This window comes from Artemia sp. Qi Xiang Cuo, chromosome 9 (genome assembly GCF_049724085.1).
Source record: "Artemia sp. Qi Xiang Cuo chromosome 9, ASM4972408v1, whole genome shotgun sequence".
In the NCBI taxonomy this organism is placed as follows: domain Eukaryota; kingdom Metazoa; phylum Arthropoda; class Branchiopoda; order Anostraca; family Artemiidae; genus Artemia; species Artemia sp. Qi Xiang Cuo.
The window spans coordinates 62,126,829-62,147,083 of NC_142802.1; the positions used below are offsets into that span (position 1 = coordinate 62,126,829).

The 20,255-nt window shown below is 35.7% G+C and overlaps 1 protein-coding gene and 1 long non-coding RNA gene across 2 annotated transcripts in view; one reads left to right on the forward strand and one right to left on the reverse strand.

Moving 5' to 3' along the window:
• The window catches only part of LOC148948909 (O-glucosyltransferase rumi homolog), a 242,818-nt gene extending 241,671 nt beyond the window's left edge, over nucleotides 1-1,147 (forward strand). Inside the window, exon 7 of the mRNA XM_089094136.1 lies at nucleotides 886-1,147. Coding sequence (XP_088950262.1) covers nucleotides 886-1,078 — 193 coding nt within the window. The 3' untranslated portion in view covers nucleotides 1,079-1,147. The remainder of the gene's footprint in view (nucleotides 1-885) is intronic.
• The window catches only part of LOC148948910 (uncharacterized), a 38,613-nt gene extending 20,295 nt beyond the window's left edge, over nucleotides 1-18,318 (reverse strand). The window contains exon 1 of the long non-coding RNA XR_016142210.1: nucleotides 18,278-18,318. This is a non-coding gene — a long non-coding RNA (uncharacterized LOC148948910). The remainder of the gene's footprint in view (nucleotides 1-18,277) is intronic.
• Nucleotides 18,319-20,255: the final 1,937 nt, after the last annotated feature.

Here is a 20,255-nt window from a genome sequence, read left to right on the forward strand (position 1 = left end):
TTAAAGACAATTTATGAACAGTAATTGTCCTTGCTATACAACTTATTTCATATCATCTCATTGAGGTTCAATTGATAAGAGTTAAAAATCGTGTTTCTGGTTGTGGCTTGGAGTCGAAAAGTTGAAAAACACTAAACTACTTGGCCACAAATGCGACTGGTGAGCCGACTGAAGGCAGTAAATTATACTTAATAAATGCCTAATAAATTGTATTCTTAGGGAAAGCACCTGGAAGCTTTGAAGTTAACTTCTACCCATTGCCTGAATTCTGAAGGAGTACAGTATTAAAATTTTAAATTCCGAAGTGCAATTCTTTTTCTACTTGTTGCAATTATTGAAATTTTTATTTTCCATGTTAGTTCTCTGAGAATCTTCAAGTTAAGATAAATAAGGTCAAATAGTCGTTAAATCCCTGCATATCTTTAGTAACTGGCTTAGACGCACTACTTGAAATCCAAGTCACGACCCCAAAGAGTGGTTGCCCACTTCGCCACCTGGTGCCCCACCTGTTTTGCCATGCACAGCGCATTTCATCAATGCCATGGCTCTTCGCGCCACGCATGGCGCTCTACTGCCACGCGTCCCGTATGTCACCTTGTGTATTCGATTTTTAAGGTAAGCCAAGGCACAATTCTGGCACCCTTGTCCATGCCAACTCATGTAAACAATTTTTCAAGTGAGCGACCTCTGGATTCCTAAGGAGGATTTAGCGATAAATATAAGCGTTGCAGCCAGGGCCGTATCCAGGATTTTTTTTGGGTGAGGAGTTCAAACCCCCTAACCACCCTCTCCAGAGACGGCCTTGGTTGCAGCTTATTTATATACGATAGCTTCTTCGTTTTGTAGAATATAACCTTTCATATTTATTTATGTTTTTTTTTCTAGCGACTTGATTGAATTTGCCAAATACAATGACGAATTGGTCCAAGCCATTACTTCTAACGGAGCCAAATTTATCCAAGACCACTTAGAGTTTGAAGATATTATATGCTACTGGCGAGAGTTGTTAAAGAAATACAGTAAACTTTTGAAGTATAAGGTCAATAGAGATGATAAGGTTAAGCTATTGAAAGGATAATTGGTTTTCTTTTATAAAGTTTTGTATTGTAAGTAATTTTTAATACAGGCACAGTTTTATCATGTGGAATCCCTTTTGTGACTGTCTACTTATTTGAATATGACTAAATCACACATTTTTCTGAGCACTGGTAATCAGATATTTCTATTATTATATAGGGTATATATTTGTATATATAGTACAGTGGAGCACTACAAAACTGTTTGGTAAAACAGTCCGTAAAAATGGTCAGCCACCTGGTAAAATCCGCTTTCTCATCTCCCTAAATTTGAGTAGTCTAACACCTAACCACTCAGCCTCCAATTGAAAGGAATATGACAATTCGTAATATAAAAAAAAGTGATAAATGAAATCAGCTCTTGAGTGGAAAATCTTAAATTATCGCCTGGAAAACAAAAAATACAGTTCGGCTCTTCTACTTCAAAAAGCGTTATGTGGCATTTTCTGAAAGACTTCTATTCATGTCCCACCACCTCGATTAGAAAAAGTTCTATCAATGCGTTTAATCTGTTGTATCGGATTTAACTTGGTTCCTAAGATAGCCGAAATCTGTTGTGTCCTCTTATATCACTCACATAAAGAGGGGAAAATCGAGCTTTGGTATCAAAATTATTTTGCCGTATCTTGCATTATGAAAAATATGTTCCTTTTATAAACGACTACTTCTTAATAACAGTCCAAAAATTGAAACCCATATTCAAGTTTATCTGCATTCCTTTAAAATTTGTGATATGCAACATAATGCATTTTGAATGACCGCTGCTGAGTTGTCAAGTGTTTGCTGTAAGTTAACCATTGCTAATTTGAAGACAGCGGATGCAGTCAATATAACACGACTGTATACTCTATCCTCTCCTACCGGAAACCTTATTTGCAATCAGAGAAAGGTCTCTTAATGGTTTTCTGTTTATTCACACTCTGGAGATACTGTTCTGCTTTTATCGTATGCCTGTCAAAATGAAAAGAAAGTTGAAATAGGATTAAATGCTAATTTTAGTAAACGACGGAAGGAAATCCATTATTAATTTCATAACAGCCAATTAAGCTTCAGTTAATCACATGATGAATCATTCTCCTCTCTTCAGTTCCATAAGCTACGTCAATATGAATATTCAAATTTAAGACTCAATCAAGTGCCTATGCATTAAAACCTACAACAGTATAATAAATTACCATAGTGAGCAAAAACCACCAACCGTAGCGAGCTAAGCGATGTGAAGGAAATCAATTATTGGCTTCAGTACGGCTAGTATTTGCGAATTATGTTTTTTTTTTAATCGAGTGGTGAATCACGGTCGTCTCTTCTGCTCTGAATTTAGGACACATAAGCTACATCAGTATCAACGTTCCAAATTTAAGTTTCAATTAAGTGTGTCTACATTAAAATCTCAAACAGTACATTAGCGAACAAAAAGCGGAGGCCGTAGCGAGCTAAGTGAAGTGAAGGAAATCAATTATTCGCTTTCTTGCGGTCAGTGTTTGCGAAATACGGTTTCATTAATCGCGTGGCGAATCACAGTCCTTTAGCTCCTCATTTAGATCACATAAGCTATATCACTATGAACGTGCATATTTGAGTTTCAATCGGGTGCGTGTTAATTAAGATTTAAAACGATATTACAGTGACGATTCTAGCGAGTTGAGCAAAGTCTTGACGTACTTAACTTCGGCTTTTGTCATGGATTTGGTGTAGAGAACGATGAGTGTAGGTGCCTTCAGGTTGTCCTATCGCTTGCCAGGATTGGGGTTTCTTCCACTGGGATGTGGGCTTGGGGAGAAATTCTTTGACTTTGTCTTTCCACCTAGTGGGGGGGGGGCTTTCTCTGGGTCACTTTACTATGGCCGTTTATACCTGGCTTTCACCAGGTGCTGCTCGGCCTCCCAACAGCTACTGAGACTTTGGCTATTCGAAGAACTGAGCTCTTTAGTGATCGAACTATCCCTCGACAGAGTGGATCCCAGGTAGGTGAATTATTTACCACATCTATTTGGTTGCTCTCAATGTTGAATTCCTTTACAGTAAAGAGGAAAGTGGGCGGCTCGATGGACAAAACTTTGATTTTCTGCCAGTTGATCTGCAGACCCACTTATGAGGCTTCTTTTGAAAGCAAGTGGAGAGCTTCTGTGACTTTTTCGACGGTGTTCGCTACTAGGACTATGTTATCGGCGAAGTCAGCATCAGAAAGTACCCGGTCTTCAAACCGAAGACCAAATTCAAGGCATTTGTCGTGCAAGTCATGACGTGATCCATCACACAGTTTAAGAGCTGTGGGGCAACCCTGCCGCGCGCCTGTCTTAACCGAGAATGTGGGGCTACGTCTGCCCTTAGCTCTCTGTGCCATCATATAGCTTTTCAAAAAGTTAGCCATGTTTCTGGGGTAGGTATGTAGTTCCTACTCTCAGCCAGAGCAAACGGTGATCTACAGAATCGAAAGCTGCCTTGTACTCCACAAATGTGATGTACAATTTTTGGTGAAACTCTTGTTTTTTCTCCATCAACTGGCGCATAATGAAGATTTGCTCTGTTATTCGACCTTCCAGGCATGAACCCGACTTTCTGAACTCTTCTGTTTCTACACAGAAAGGCAGAGCATCTGTTCAGTAATGTCACGGCGAAAAGTTTGCCGGAACGGGGAGAAGCGTAATCCCACAGATTTGACGACTGAACTTTTGTTTCCAGAGTGGCAATATGATACAAGTACATCATTCTATCGGTAGGCATTCTATCGTCCACATAACCGAGAAGATTAGCTGGAGACGCAGGATCATCGCTGCACCTCTGTATTTGAGGAGGTCTGTTGAAATACCACAGAAGTCAGGGGCTCGACTGTTATTTAGATGTTTTACCGAATTTCGGATCTCGGAGGCTGTAAACAGTTGCGATATAAGGTCGGAAGCCACCTCAGGTGTGGCCATGACGGGAACTGCCTCGACGTCTGGCTATGCAACTACCTTGACGTTCAGAAGTACTGAAAAGTGGCTGCTCCGACAGAGAGTGGACCTGCATCATCATCTCGCATGCTACCATCATCAGATAGAACACGGCTCATAGCGGAAGGTTTCTCTTCCATCAGCTCACGGAGGTGTTTCGATAGTGAGCACATGTACCCCATCCTAGCAGCATCTTCAAGATCGCTGTCTTTATTATCATCAAAGATTAACAAACTTTTGTGCAATAGACTATTGCGCATGCCATTGAGACGTCTTTACTCTGCCATGTTCTTTGCTGGGCGGGCAGTCCGACGCAGCTCGATTACGGAAAGGATCTCCTTGGATATTCAGGGCTATTTCTTGTGTCTGGTTTAGCCAATGGTATTGCCAACAGAGTCTTTTATATTATTTTCGAAAGAATTCCATTCGGAGTCATCTAGGCTTGGGGGTAGCTAAATCCGTTTGAGATACTTCTGCTGTATCTCAGTTGTTGCCAGACTCTCAAGCTATTAAGGTTGACAGGCCATCTATCTTGCCGCTACGCTCTCAGGCATTGTCTTATCATGGCAACTACCGCCCTATTGGTTTGAGTTTCCAAACCCGGCAGACCTTCATGTCCGACAATTAGTTACTGAAGGACGCCAGGGTCCAGAAATCATAATATAGTCGATCAGTATCAGCTAATATAATCTGCTAACAGTTGAGAATTACGATCATTTTTGCGTGGTGAATTCTTTTACTCTCTTCAGTAAAAAAGAGTGCCTTCATTAGGACACATAAGCTCTACACAAGAGGGTGATTTCTGCCGTCAAAACTGTTAATAAATTTGTTAATGAGGCTGTATAAATACTATTATTAGCGACAACAACATTTGTTACTAAGAATTCGTCAAATATTCAATTTTTGGGAAGTCTAAAAATGTAATCTTTAGTTTTATTTTAAGCTTCTAATAAACAACAAAAATCCTTAAAACACTAAAGTTACCCTCAGCTTTTTATCTGAACCCAAAAATTGCAAGTTTTGTTTTTTTCAACAAATGCTTTTCATTTTCGGCTAAATATCCACCGATTGTTTTCCCTACAACATTTCGAAATGTTAGAGGATTTCACTAACAAACTTTAGTTTAGTTTGCTCGTGGAGGGACAAAAATCATAGGCAGTGCAATAGCGCTGCCTAACTGAAAAGCGAAGTGGGTACAATGTATCCTTTTTTTCACCAAGACACCTCGTATATTTGTTATTGCTTTACCAAGGCACTTTATATAGAAGGAGTTGTCATAGAAACTTTGAAATGCGCTCATTTGATTGAGAATTGAAAGTTTTAGCGCCCTTTTTAAGAGTAAAAAATGATTACCAACCAGAGTCCAACCAGTGCCCCCACGCCCACCATTTCCCCAAGCACATCCAATCAAATTTTTATACAGCCATTTAGTTCTGCATAGTTGAAAGGTCCAATAACTACATCTTTGGGGATGTCAACCCCTCCCCCTCATAGCCCTTAGCTCAATTGCTATAAGTTATGCTGGTTGCCCATTGTTAACATATGAGATTTTTAAGGGTCAAAAGTGATTGGAGGGCAACCAGCCCCCCAACGCCCATAATTTCCCAAAACACATCCAATCAAAATTTTGAGACAGCTATTTTTTTCAGCATAGTTGAAAGATCCAGTAAGTATTTATTGTTTTCATATAGTGTATGTCATTGGGTTAGATGGGCATTTTGATCTTTATTTCAAAAAAGACAAAGGGCATTCAGGTGAGGCTTTCGGGAAATGCTGAGGAGAGTATTGAACTAAACAAAAACACCTTATGTTGATACGGGTTGTCAAAAGGGCGTAACTCAGGTATGGCTGAGTAGATTAACTTGGAACTGTCAGGAAATGATAAGGGAGATGATCAGTTGACCAAAAAGGCAATATTTGCACGCTACTACTACTACGGCTACCACTGCTACTATATCTACCACAACTACTACTACTACCACTAAAATTACTGCTTCTGTAATGCAGGGCTGAGGATATTGAAATAAACATCTGAGCAAATTTTGAGGGGAAAGTCAAACTAAATCAAAACATACTATGTGCATACAAACTGTCAAAAGGGCGTATCAGCAATATATTTGGAACGACTTACCGTATAAAGAGGAAACTTCCGGGAAATCATGAAGAAGATATTCCTTACCAAAAGGCAACACGTACATGCTACTACTCAATTAACACTGCTGTTACTACTGTTACTACTACTACTAATACAGCACAATTACTGTTACTACTGCTCCTACTACCACCACTACTACTATGATACTAGTACTATTAAGGCTAAGTGTATAGGGGTAAAAATTTGACAGAATATTGAGGGAAAACTTGAACTCAATCAAAACATACTGTGTGCATGTAGATTGTCAAAAGGTCGTATCTCAAGAATAGATTTGGGTATTAAGTTGGAACCTTCAGAGAATGCTTAAGGGGAAGATCAATTGACCAAAAGGTAATATATGCATGCTACTACTAATACTACTAGCACTGCTACTTTTACTACTACTACCACTACTGCTACTACTAATCCAACTACTACTACCAAAAGGCAATATGTTAATACTACTGCTGCTACTAATGCTAGTGTTATCACTGTTAATACTACTACTAGACTAATACTACAACTGTGACTACTATTACAACTATGCCTAAGGGTATGAAAGTGAAATTTTCAGGAAAAATGGACGGGGGAAGGTGAATTGAATCACAGCATGTTGTCTGTATGCAGGTTGTCAAAAAGGCGTATCAGCAATATCTTAGGAACGGTTTGGTGTTTGGAGTTGAAAATTACTTGGCTTGCTGTGAGGGATGTTGAACTAACCGAAAGACAGTATTTGCATCCTACTGCTACTGCCTCTACTCATACTACTTCAGCTACTACTGCTACTGCTACAATTATTACTACTAATACTAGTACTACTGCTACTAAAGCGAAGGCTACTACTATTAATTCTTTTGTTAGTACTAGTACAACTACTACTGCTATTACTACTAGTACTATTACTACTGCTAATAAAGCTAGGGGTATTAAGGCGAAAAATTTGGGGAACACTGAAAAATTTTTGAACTAAATCGAAATACACTATGCGCATACAGATTGTCAAGAGGACATATCAGCAATGCTTTAGGAGCGATTTATGGCATTAAGTTGAAACTTTCAGCGTGTGTTGAAGGAAATGTTGAAGAAGTCAAAGGTGCTACTAACGCTACTACAACTATTGCTACTACGCAAGTTAAGGGCTTAAGATGAAGCTTTCAAAGAATATTTTGGTGGATGTTGAACTAAATCAAACCGAACTATGGGTATATAGATTGTCAAAAGAGTGACACAGCAATATCGCAGAAACGGCTTACATTATTAAGTTGGACTTTTCAGGGTAGGTTTTTGTGGATTTTGACCTAGTCAGAAGGCACTATGTGTATACTATTAATAATACTATTACGATTGCTGTAACTAATGACGCTAAGGGTATTAAGGTTAAACTTTTAGGGAAATTTTAGGGGGAATCAATTAAAAGAAAAACTATATGCATGCAGGTTTTCAAAAGGGCATATAAGCAATATCAGAGGCAGCGCAGAATTATAATAGATAGCATTATCACAGAAATTTTAAAGGAGCTAATCCGATTGGAAATTAAAGTTTCTAGCGCCCTTTTTAAGAATAAAAGGTGATTGGAGGGCAAGGAGCCCTCTTCCCAAGACCTTAATTTTCCAAGCACATCCAATCAACATTTTGAGATATCCATTTTGTTCAGCATAGTTGAACGGCCCAGTAGCTATGTCAACCCCCAATAGTTATTTTATTTCCCCATTATGATTTAAAACTAATGTTACTATAGAACTAAATCAGAAGGCACTGTATGCATGCTGGTTGCCAATAAGTTATCTTAGCAATATCCCAAGAACGACGGAGGATATTAAGTTGAAACTTTAGGGACTACTACTATTGCTACTTCTGCTCTTACAATTGAACTAAATCAAAAGAATGTAAGCGTATCCAGCCAGGTTGTCAAAGAGCATAGATACTGTTTTTTTGGGAATGGTATTAGGCTAGGTTTTAGTTTTCAGGTTAACTTGAGGAGGTATAAAACTAAATTAAACAGACTATTTTTGTCCAGATTTTCGAAAGGGTGTATGTTGTTAATAATTTTTGAAAAATGTTCTCCAACATACAAATACTAAGCCAAACTATGGATTTTTACTGAAAAAAAAAACAAAAAAAACAGAAAGGTTTAAAAAAAAATTTCCATGAAAAAGACTATATCAACAAAAAACAAACAGAAATTTAATTTGAAAATGTTTTCCCGCAACATAATTTCAACGTAATACCTTAAATTAGGTATTTTTTCCAAAACCGCACTGCCTTTCTATGACGAACAAATGAACGTTCAAATGGGGATAAGTCCATTTATTGGACTGTGAAAACAGATAGAAAAATCTGGATATTTCGATCACATGTACAGCGATCGTCATAAGCAGAAATACTAAAGCATTAAAATTAAAACTAACATATTTATGCAAGAACAAAGAAATTACTTCCGGTTCATTCACTAAATTTGTCTGAAGGAGTTCAATGCGAGTTCATAAAAAGTCTCGAGTTGTAAATTTTCTTCTTTAATATTGCCTAAATGTAAGTTGAATTTCTGCTGAAGATGGAAAAATCTTCTTCGTCTTCTAACTGCAAAAGGAATGTTTTTGAATTTATTTTTATATACTTGATTGGTCACATCTCCCCGTATATACGACGTATTTTAGATGTAATACCTAAAATTAGGTACTTTTTCAAGACCACACTGCCTGTCTATGACGAACAAATAAACTTTCAAATGAGGACAAGCTCATTTATTAGACAGTGAAAACAGATACTTTTAATGATTTAGTGCTATTCTAATTTTTAACCTTTTATTCTAATGCTTTTAATTTTAATGCTAAATATTTTAATTTTAATGCTTTAGTGTTTTCGCTGATGACGATCGCTGTATGTGTGATCGAAATATCAGACTTTTGTATCTGTTTCCACTGTATAATAAGTGAACTTATCCCCATTTGACCGTTTATTTGTTTTCCACAAAATAAGTTTTTCAAAGAAAAGGAAAAGAGCTCCATTAAAGCAAAAAAGAGCAGAAATAAAGTCAAATAATCTTAAAAGCGTAAAACTAGCACAAATCACCATGAATAAATAATCAAAACCCAAAACAAACCGAAATTGCAATAAATAAACGAGTCAAACTCAAAACGAATAGAAATAAACATGAATAGGGCTGACGCCCCCATGCTTTCTAAACACCATAACATTATTTGCCCTTTACTGAAAGGAAAACAACAAATGAATGTGGATTGGCATTTTAATATACATATAGCCTACTATTATTTATTCCTTAAAGTCTAAATAATTTTATTTATTAAAGTTAAAAGAGTGAAAACAATTAAAATGTATTTTGTTTTCAGTAAAGTGCAAAATATGGTAAAGGTTACCGTTTGGACCCCCTTCCCTCAAACTTTTGTCTGCAATTGCTTTACGTTTTGAAAGTTTTTGCAACCCCAGAATAAAATACCTCCCCCCCCCCAAAAAAAAAATCCTGGATAAGGCCCTGATTGCACTAGTTACATGTTTGCACATTTTAGCTAAAACAAGAAAATGAAAGGAAAAAGCGAATTTTAGATACCAAAATATTTAAAAGCTATTTTCCAACTGACATTTGTGTTAGTTGGAGGGTATGATGTGGTATATTATTGTGGTATATATATTGTGGTATATTATAGGATGTGGTAATTATTGCCCCTTCTCATTTTGAAAAGCAGCCACTCTTTTGCCCTTCCAATCATAAATTTTTCTGGATTGATGCGCCTGTTTACAAGCAATATTTTGACTTAATTTCTGTGGTTTGCTGCAACAGTTTCAGTATGCTGTATTACTTTCTACAAGCATAACAATAATAATAATTTTAGTGAAAAATATTAATATACAATTTTAATGCTAAATTATACAACCATGGGATTTTCAACAATATACCAGTGCTATTCTTATTTTTAAAGATCAATTAAGCCAAAATTGAACCTAAAAAAAGCCTTATGTTAAATCAGGAAGTGAAAAAAAGCATTAAAAATAACGAAACTTTTCGGAAAACACTTAATTTTTATTAGGTTAATCCAGAAGCTTCGTAATTGACAGCAAAAACGAAAAAACATAAATAAAAACTACAAAACAAAACAAAAAAGCTTAATGACGTAAACTGCACTATAAAACTCAAAGAAGAAGCTCAACAAGCACATAAAAAGAAATAAAGTTCTGAAGATTTCTCTTCTTGTTTCATTTGGAGTCATTTAGATTCAGTAAGTTTACAAATCAGAAAGACTCTAAATTTTTCTATTACCCAAGATTTAGTACACTTTTCATGCTGAGTGTTTGCTGCTTACAGCCATAATCTTGGCTATTTAAAAGTTTAACATGACTTGCTACTGTGAAATATAGCTAGAGATGCATTCCAGCCAAATCCTATGTACCAATAAATATCTTAAGTTAAAAAGGATGATGCGGTGTGGCTTTATTTGCATTTCTAAGGTGGCCTGCGGCCAGTCCCTAAAGGATTTATTGCATAGGCTATTTTATTATTCCCTTTTCTCAAATCGAATATTCTGTATTTACTACTAAAATTTAAGGCCCATCCATGGGAGAAAGCAAAAAAGTCAGAGTTTTCAGTTGACACAAACGGCGATCTAGTCTTTAGACGGCTTAGAGTAATCGGTAATGGTTTTTGGTAATTTCTGTTCTTTTAAAGTTTGACTTGATTGTATTTATTTTTATTTTGGGTTTATTTCACCTATTTATTTTTTTTATTTCACTTATTTATTTTTATTTCACCTATTCATTGATAGAGGTTTTATTTCGTTTTAAGGCAATAAGATACCTAGCTATTATTTTGCTAGCCTCAGAATAAAGGCAAAGGGTACATTATCGAATTCTCCGAGGGGACTAGCTATCATCAAATGTTGAGAATTCGTGGTCTGAATGTGAAATTTGACTAAAAAGACAATGGAACTTACTTCCCTTTTGTCGGTGATTTTGTCAATCAAAGCAAGTGGCACCACAGGGAACTCCCGAAGTAGCCACATTTCTCGAAGGATAGTCCCTTAGAGTGATCTTTAGAGTTTTCCTAGCAGGTATACTAGAAGATTTTTAGGAACTGCCCTTTCCTGAACTTTATAAGAAAAACTTCTGCTCCGTTTAATAGAAAAAAACAAATTTACACTTTCTAATGGTGCAAGTTTCATTAAAACTGAGGATTTCTATCTTAGGACATGAACAGGGAACACAGAACGGGTGACTTTTCTAAGATATCTGGAAAAGAAGTTGTCGGCTTTTAGTTTTGTGTCTTTTATTCGATTTCTTTTTTCTTTTTTTTTATCCAAGCTCTACAAGTTATGGCAAGATCGCCCAATCAATTTTAGATAATTTGGCCACACAAACTAATTAGGTTTATAATGGGCGAGATGGGTGATTCTTTAAGGTAGCATATGGTCTTCAGTTTGACTTATTGTTTTACTTCGTTTCCCCCGTCTTTGGTTTAATGCAGCTCTTAGCTTTTCTTTAAAACACTTCTTTTATGAAAAAGTCTTTTTAAATTAACCTGGAAAAAAGAACTTCATTGCCGTCATATTTTTGGCTATTTAAAAGTTTACCATGACTTGCTACTGTTAAATTTAGCTAGATGCGTATTCCAACTAAATCGTAGGCATCAATAAACACTAAAAGTTAGCAAAGATGATGTGGCACAGCTAAGTTCGTATTTCTGAGGTAGTTGCAAGCCTAATGTAGCACATTTTTTTCGGTAGGCATATTTGGTTATTGCCTTCTCTTGATATGAATGTCACGTTTTCACTATTTAACTTGGAGACGTAAAAAATTACCGATATAATTCATTTACTTTTTTCGGAAAGAGACCATTTTAAGGGGGAAGAGTTTGAAATTAAAAAAAAAATCTCAAAAATGAACGCAATGAAAAATCATAAGAAAATACAGAATAGTATGATGATCTGATAGGAATTGTTAGGGTATACAGTTTTAGCTGATTATGTAGCTTCGAGTAAGGGATTTCTGTGGCGAGAAAATAGCGCCATGGATTCCATAAAAAACACGTGAGTAAAATTTGTTGACATAGGGTACAATTCAGTGGCGTCAATTGGGGGGAATATTTCGATCCACCGCTAGTTTCGAGGTGTTTCAAGCTCTTTTTCAAAATTCCAATAAATTTCGACATAAACTTTTACTATCAAGATTAACCGAAATAGTAGGTACCACTCCTGAATCAGCTTCAAACGGCTATATTTTCTCGCTAGAATCTTTTTTTTTGCAAAAATTTTTTTAACTTTCGGTTACTATGTTTACCAGTGGCGTAGCCTAATTACGTCAAAATCTTGAGGGGACAAAGTTGGAGCCAATTTTTCCAAATTGGGGTAGTTGCCCCCCCCCCCTACCCCATAGTAAATTACGCCCTTGATGTTTACTATTTACTAGGTTGTTATAACTTAAAGTGTTACTGCTAAACTTGCTTGAAAAATTTAAAAGTGTTCCTAATTTCACATTTTTTCCATGCTTTTCTAAAGTATTTTTCAGTAAACGAAAAAATAATAATAATAATAAAAAAAAATACAAAGTACATTTCAGGAATTAATTCCGTAAATGAATTTTCGACATAACACCTTTAAATTAGGTGTTGTTTTCATTTTAACATCTATAAACATCATTTTAACATCATCCAGTAAGCATCTATAAACCCAACATTTGGTATGCAATTAGAATTAAGACATAGAAGGCTGTGCCACTTTCACTAGAAATTGATTTTACATTTTGGCAAGATTAAAGAAGAAAAATTTACATCAGAACTTTCAATAAACTTTCTCTGAAAATAATCAAGTGAATAATCCGGAAGTTCATTATTTTGTGAATGACCCGAAAAGTTATTTATTCTGTTGTATATCAATATGCTAGTTTCAATTTTATTATTTTAGTATTTCTACTGAAGACGGTCACTGTATATGTGACCGAAATATCTGGAATTTTGTACCTGTTTTTTTCACTGTCTAAATAAATGGATTTATCCCCATTTGAAAGTTTATTTGTCCGTAAATGAATAAAGCTGGGTCAGCCATCCAAGGCCGTATCCAGGGGGTGGTTAGGGGGTTTGAACCCGCCCCCCCCCCTAAATGTTTGTCTGACTCGTAAAAACGTAACAAAAATAGAAAGCAGACTTTTAAGCAAACTTCGTATGCGTTTTTTAAGGTTTTTTTGTGTAAACCCCCCAAAAAATTTTTTTGAGTAAAACCCCCTCCAAAAAATCCTGGTTATAGCCTTGCAGCTATTTAATTCTAGCAAAATTGTCGTCTTGTGTTGGACCATTAAAACCGTAGGGCTGCATAGGGCATAGGGCTGCACAGAACTAACACGTGAATAGCTTGTGCAGAGAGCCTTAGAAAAATGATTGGTTTAATATATTTTCTCTTTTAAATACTCCTAGAATTGCATACGAAAGCATCACAAGAATCAACGTACAGTTATTCATTTCAGTGAATATTGAAATGAATAATGAAATGAATAATGAAATGAATAATGAATATTGGATGAAAATGAATAGAGTATGTTTTGTTTATTTACTTGTTTCTAATTTGCATTTTACATTGCAGCTACCACTGCAACCACGATTAATAAAAAAAAATATTCTTTTACCTTGATAGTCATAAAATTTATTACCCTAAAAAAATGGAGGGTACTTTGTGGTTTCGAATCTAATCCTATCCCATTATACCTCTTGATTGAAGCTGAATCTTTAAATGTATATTTATTTCACATTATCTCATATAAGCACTCGTCGAATTGCGAACCAAAGTATCGCAAGGCTCACAATGTATTATCAACAGTTCGTGGTAACGAACTGTAAGTAAGGAGCGACCTGGCTCAATGGTAACCGAAACTGTAGAAAACAGAATTTTGATACCAATAGATACATCAAAAGAATCAGATTTTAGTCCTACCTATCAAAAGTTACGTGCCTGATAAAATTTGGGTGATTTTCGAAAAAAGGGGGAAAAACCCCCTAAAAGTTATAGAACCTTAATGAAAATCACACCATCATATTCAGCGTATGAGAGAACCCTACTGTAGAGGTTTCAAGCTCCTATCTACAAAAATGTGGAATTTTCCATTTTTTGCCAGAAGAAAGATCACGGATGTGTGTTTATTTGTTTGTTGTTGTTTTTTTCCAGGGGTGATCGTATCGACCCAGTGGTCCTAGAATATCGTGGGAGGGCTCATTCGAGCTGAAATTAAAAATTCTAGAGCCCTTTTTAAGTGACAAAAAAAATGGTGGGCAACTAGGCCCCCTCCCACGCTCATTTTTTCCCCAAAGTCACCCGATCAAAATTTTGAGATAGCCATTTTGTTCAACATGGTCGAAAATATGATAACTATGAGTTTTTTGGATGACTTAATCCCCCGAAGTCTCCGGGGGGAGGGCTAAAAGTTATGAACTTTACCCAATGTTAACATCACAGTTTATATAATTAGGCAGTAAGTTTACCGCAGATTATTTCTGGCTCTTCATTCTCGGTGCGAACAAAAAGCTCCTCCCACTTATTCATGCATTAATGGAATCCACTTATTCATGTGGATGTATTCATGAATCCACTTATTCATGAACTTATTCATGAACGCAAAGCCAAGTTTCCTGTTCAAGAGAGATCTGACTTGTCTACCTGTGAAAAGATATAATGCCGCTTATGTTTATAGGTTCTCTGGAGCACTCGCACCTCGGTCCGGGTTTTTATAATGGGTGAGATAGGGAAAGATCATACTGCTAATTATATAAACTGTGGTTAACATATAGTATTGGTTATTGGGAAGTATACAGACGTTTTCAGAGGGGATTTTTTCTGGTAGTGGGCGGGGGAGTGGGTCGGCGGTTATGTGGGAGGATCTTTCCATGAAGGAAGTTTTCTTGGGGGAAGGGACATTGCTAAGAAGGGGGTGCCGGATTTCCCAGCATTATTTAAAAAAAGATCAGAAATTATATATATAAAAAAACAAGTTTTTCAACTGAAAGTAAGGAGCAACATCAAAACTTAAAACGGCAGAAAATATTACGTATATGATTGGGTTTACCCCCTAGTCAATACCTTGCTCTTTAAGCCAAAGATTATTTAGTACTTTCATAAGAGCTATTTATTCTAATTAACGGCATTTGTGATTAAGGGGTCATTTTTAAAGAATTGGAACAAAATTCGAACTTTAACTTAAAGAGCAAGGTATTGACTAGGGGGGCGAACCCTCTAATATACGTATTAAAAATATATGAATATAGAAGTTCTTTACGTAAGTTAATTTGTAAGTTACGTATATTTATTACTAATAAAAACGTTCGTAAATAAAATTAAACAGGTTTCGAGAAAGCTATTTAACCCAATAAAAGTAAAATTAATATTCAAATTTTGTTTTAATTATTCATGTACGGTGAGCCAAAATCAAAACCTGCATTAAAAAACGTTCAAAAATTAAATAAAAAAAACAAGTTTTTTTAACTGAAAGTAAGGAACGACGTTAAAACTTAAAACGAACAGAAATTATTCCGTACACGAAAGGGGCTGCCCCCACTTCAACGCCTCGCTCTTTACGCTAAGGTTTGACTTTCTCAGAACTCAATTCTTTTTTAAACAATGAAAAACTACTATAGCGTAAAGAGCGAGGCGTTGAGGAGGGGACAGCCCCTTTCATATACGGAATAATTTCTATTCGTTTCAAGTTTTAATGTCGTTCCTTACTTTCAGTTAAAAAAACTTGTTTTTTTTATTTAATACTAAACAAAGTCGAGAAGTTTGCTGAATGTAAGATCTCAGAAAACCGGTATCACAGCCACAAAAACAAATGACGGGTGGCCGAATGCATTGGACCTGCATAGTTTGAGCTATATATTTGCATATTAACCGGGAGGGGTAAGGTTAGGCTACTTTAACCTCTCTCCCCCTCGTAATGTACAAATATATAGCCCAAGTTATGTGAGGTTAGATTATTTACCCCCCCCTAATGTGCAAATAGGCTATATAGCCCGAATTATATTATTATATGAATTAAGATATTATATTTTCATCATGTTTTGGTATATTTCATTATGATTAACCTAATTCCACTTCTTGAGTGTGTTTGGCATAATGCATAAGTACCGACTATATATATTCATTCAGTGCTATTTTTTTCAAGCTACATAACAAAATAAAATTCTTTTTTTACCTCGATAGTTCACGAAATTTATTGCTCTAAAAAAGATGAAAAATAACATTAAATATAAGTACTTTGCGGTTTTTGAATATGATCTTATTCAATTATACCACAAGGAATGGCCACTAAATATACCCGTATCAAATTGATAATACGCCAAACAATATAACAATGGTTATTATTGTCATGGTATTTTTGATGAGCTCGGTAGCTTCGCGTACCACTGCTCCAAAGAAAAAAGAATAGCAGTTAAATTGGCAGAAACTGAAATGGAATTGTAAGCTTGGTAAGGTAATTACTGGGCCAGATTTGCATCTGTTCAAATTACGTTTTTCAGGCATATCATATAAGACATTATCTGGTTTATATCATGCAGGTAGACGTTGCAAGGTTAAGTATTAATAAGCAGTATGCCCGACACAGGATAGTCAGACATTGGAGATTACTAATGTGACACATGCCTCAGTCAAGACTTCCAGCCTAATTCTTGACAATACTTTAAATAAAATAATGTTTTTATGAAAGTAAAGACCAAATTTGAAAATTGAGAAAAACATAAATTACTATATATATATATATATATATATATATATATATATATATATATATATATATATATATATATATATATATATATATATATATATATATATATATATATATATATATATATATATATATATATATATATATATATATATATATATATATATATATATATATATATATATATATATATATATATATATATATATATATATATATATATATATATATATATAAGGGTGACTGTCACCCCTTCAACACTCCACTCTATATGGTATTCAAATAATTTTTTTTTTTTTTTTTTTGAAATTAAGGAGCAACACTGAAACTCAAAACGAACGGAAATTATTCCGCATATAAGGGAACTGCCCCTCCTCTTACCCACGGTCGTTACGCTAGTTAAATTCTAGTTAAAATTGGTTAGTTAAATTAAGCTAGTTAAATTTAGACTTAAATTTTAAACTTCATTACATTTTAGAATGCAACAAATATAACCGGTCGGTAATTGCAAGTGTTTTATTCATTTATTACTTTTCAAAATATTTTGAATAAAAACTTTATTGTTTAAAACGAATGCAAATAATCAAGTCCTTTTATTTTATATACCTATTCCCGGGTATAATCGTAATCAGCGTGCTCGATATGACAAGAAACTGCTTTCAAATTGCGTGAAACAGATGTGTCATGACGACTTGAAAATAAGCGTCTTTTGGTCTACTGGCGCCCGTACTAATAGGTATTGTGACAAAAAAAAAACTTTTTATGGTAATCCCCTCACACATAGGATACTTTCTATTTGTTTAAGTTTCAATGTAGGGATTCAGTTTCATTTAGAAAAAAAAAGTTTTTTTTTTCATTCAGTTTCAAATCGTTCTTAATATCCGAATCAGGATAAAGCTAAATACGAAAGGAGCTACCACGTCCCTCATCCCCCCGCTTTTTTAGGTATAACTTTCTAACGATAACAACTCGAGAATAAGGACTAATATATTTCTACTTGCTTCAATCAATAAAAAGGATTTTCACAAATACACTTCCATACATATATAATTTTGATACTTATTATTTCATAATATATTTCGTGTTCCAGGAAAATTATCAACTTTTAAAACCAGCTCCGAAAAAAAGTCAGAGATTTTCTTGGAAGAAGTCTGCTTCACTGTCACTACCCATCAAATTTTAAGGGAATATGGGTATTTTCCGGTGAAAAAAGGTGAGAATCGGAAGTGGCGTTTGCCTCGGAGAATACGTCCCTTCAGTTGCCAAAACCTCAAGATTATTACTTTGAGTTTCAATTAGATTTGAGCACCTTTTTCCCTATATAAGTTATTAGGCTTATAATGCCAGGGACTTCTCGTGTACAATTGGCTCAAGATACTTGCCTAGTAATTTTCAACCCAATTGTCACGAAAAAGGCCACCTACCTTTATGTCGAAAAGATTGCAGGTCACTGCCCCTATTTGGAACCCCAGTCACACAGGTTGAAACTCTTTGCATAATTCGAACAAGGTACTAACTGTATTTCTATTCGAAGAAGGCTTTATGCAAAAGTTTTTAGTTTCCAGGGGTGCTAAATTTATGGGAGCTAGATGCCACCACTTGGTGCTAGATTTCGTCTCCAAAACATGCTATTGTTGCTACATACAACAACCCATTCTAGTGTCAAGTCGTTCAAGATTAGTACAGTCATGTGCGCTACGAGATCCAGAATGACCAAAACAGTATATCTTTTAGCAGATTTAAAATTGGTTAGAATTTAAGTTTTATTCAAATGAACTTATTCTACCGATATTGTACGACCACTTCAATACAATAACCCAGCCAAAAATAAACAGTAAAGAATCACGCGTTTGTGACTATCTCTGTCTATAGGGTCATCTCCTAAGCAATCTTCGAATGGCTACGAGTCGATTGCGGTTCAAAACCGATATATTTGTAAAGTCAGGATGAAGGAGCTTCGGGCCCAAAGGGCCCAAGTTTGACCCTCGAAACATATACCATACTTTAAACTATTTAGTTATCTTTTTAAATTTAGTAAGCAAGAAAAATTTTCCAAAAACATAAAACAGCTAATCTCCCCATGGCTACACGTCGTGTCGCGTAACATAACCAATAGTCCAGTAAATCTCCGAAACTCTGGGACAAAATTGCAATATAAAAGATTTTTACACTGTCTTGTAGAGAAAAAATTATGTACAACATACCATAAGTCCCCAAAAACCTCTTTTGCGGAACAGGGTAAAACACAGGGGGAAAGGGGGAAAATCGGAAAAATTCAGGGCCAGATTTATTGTAAGCTCAAATTTCACGTCTGCTCTTTTTCTGCAAGAAAAAAGAAAGTTATACTGTTTTATCGCTGGAAGTGGTTTGATTTCCTCCTTTAGCGGGGAAAAGGGAGGGGGAAACAGTATCCTCGAGAGTTGTGTGATATGGCTGGTCAAAATGTTGCCCCCAAGGTTCTTTGACTCGATGATTTAAAAAAAACATGATGTTAGATTCGTATCTTGCTTTTCCACAGTGTTTTTACTGTAGGAGAGACAATGCATCGGGCCTTCGGAGTACGTGGGCAGATTTACTTCGATTATATAATAGAAACATAAGACAAAACTAAATTTAAAAAATGAAACAAATCAGGTAACTTTGGTAATCACAGCAAAAGATAATTACGGTTTTCACATTTAGCAGATGAGGTGGAGTAGGTTCGATGTCTATCATGATCGGAGTGAGGCGTCCGTGACGTAGCCCCAGTCTTTCGGGTCGAGTTCTGACGCAGTATTACGCCATTCCATTACCTGATAGAAGCCTCTATAAGAACGAAGTTTCATAGCCGATGGAGCTGGTGGAAGTCTCTCTGGGTTCCCATGCTTGTTTTCAGAGAGGTCATCTTTACCTACTCAATTACTAAGTCGGGAGAGAGCCCAGCCCAAAATCTATTGCTTTTTTGAATCCGCAACGTCTTTATACAGCTTCTGGTTATTTTTATTCAGCTCTTCCATTTGCTGAAGAAACGTTCTCACCGATTTCGTATACAGGTTTTGGCTTGCAGCTGCAAAGTAAGGGAGCATCTCAGAGAGTGCTTGAAGAAACTGCACCCAGTTTCCGGTCCGTTCTTCCCAGATGGCCTTCTTAAGCATTCCGAACATTTCTGAATACTGAAGCCATATTTTTGCAGTCCTCTTGTTCTGCAGCGTTTCTTGAAACTCCATCATTCGCGTTTGGATTTGACGCACTACGTCCGTGTTGTATGCGTCTTCAAGGATTACTTGCTCATTCAGTAGAGCTATACATATTGCCAAAGCTTCTGCAAAGTCTTGATGATTTGCACGTATGTCATCTGTGCAGTCCAAACCATGCGATTTGCAAATGAGAGTGATCTGCAAAGCTGTATCTATAATCTCGTGT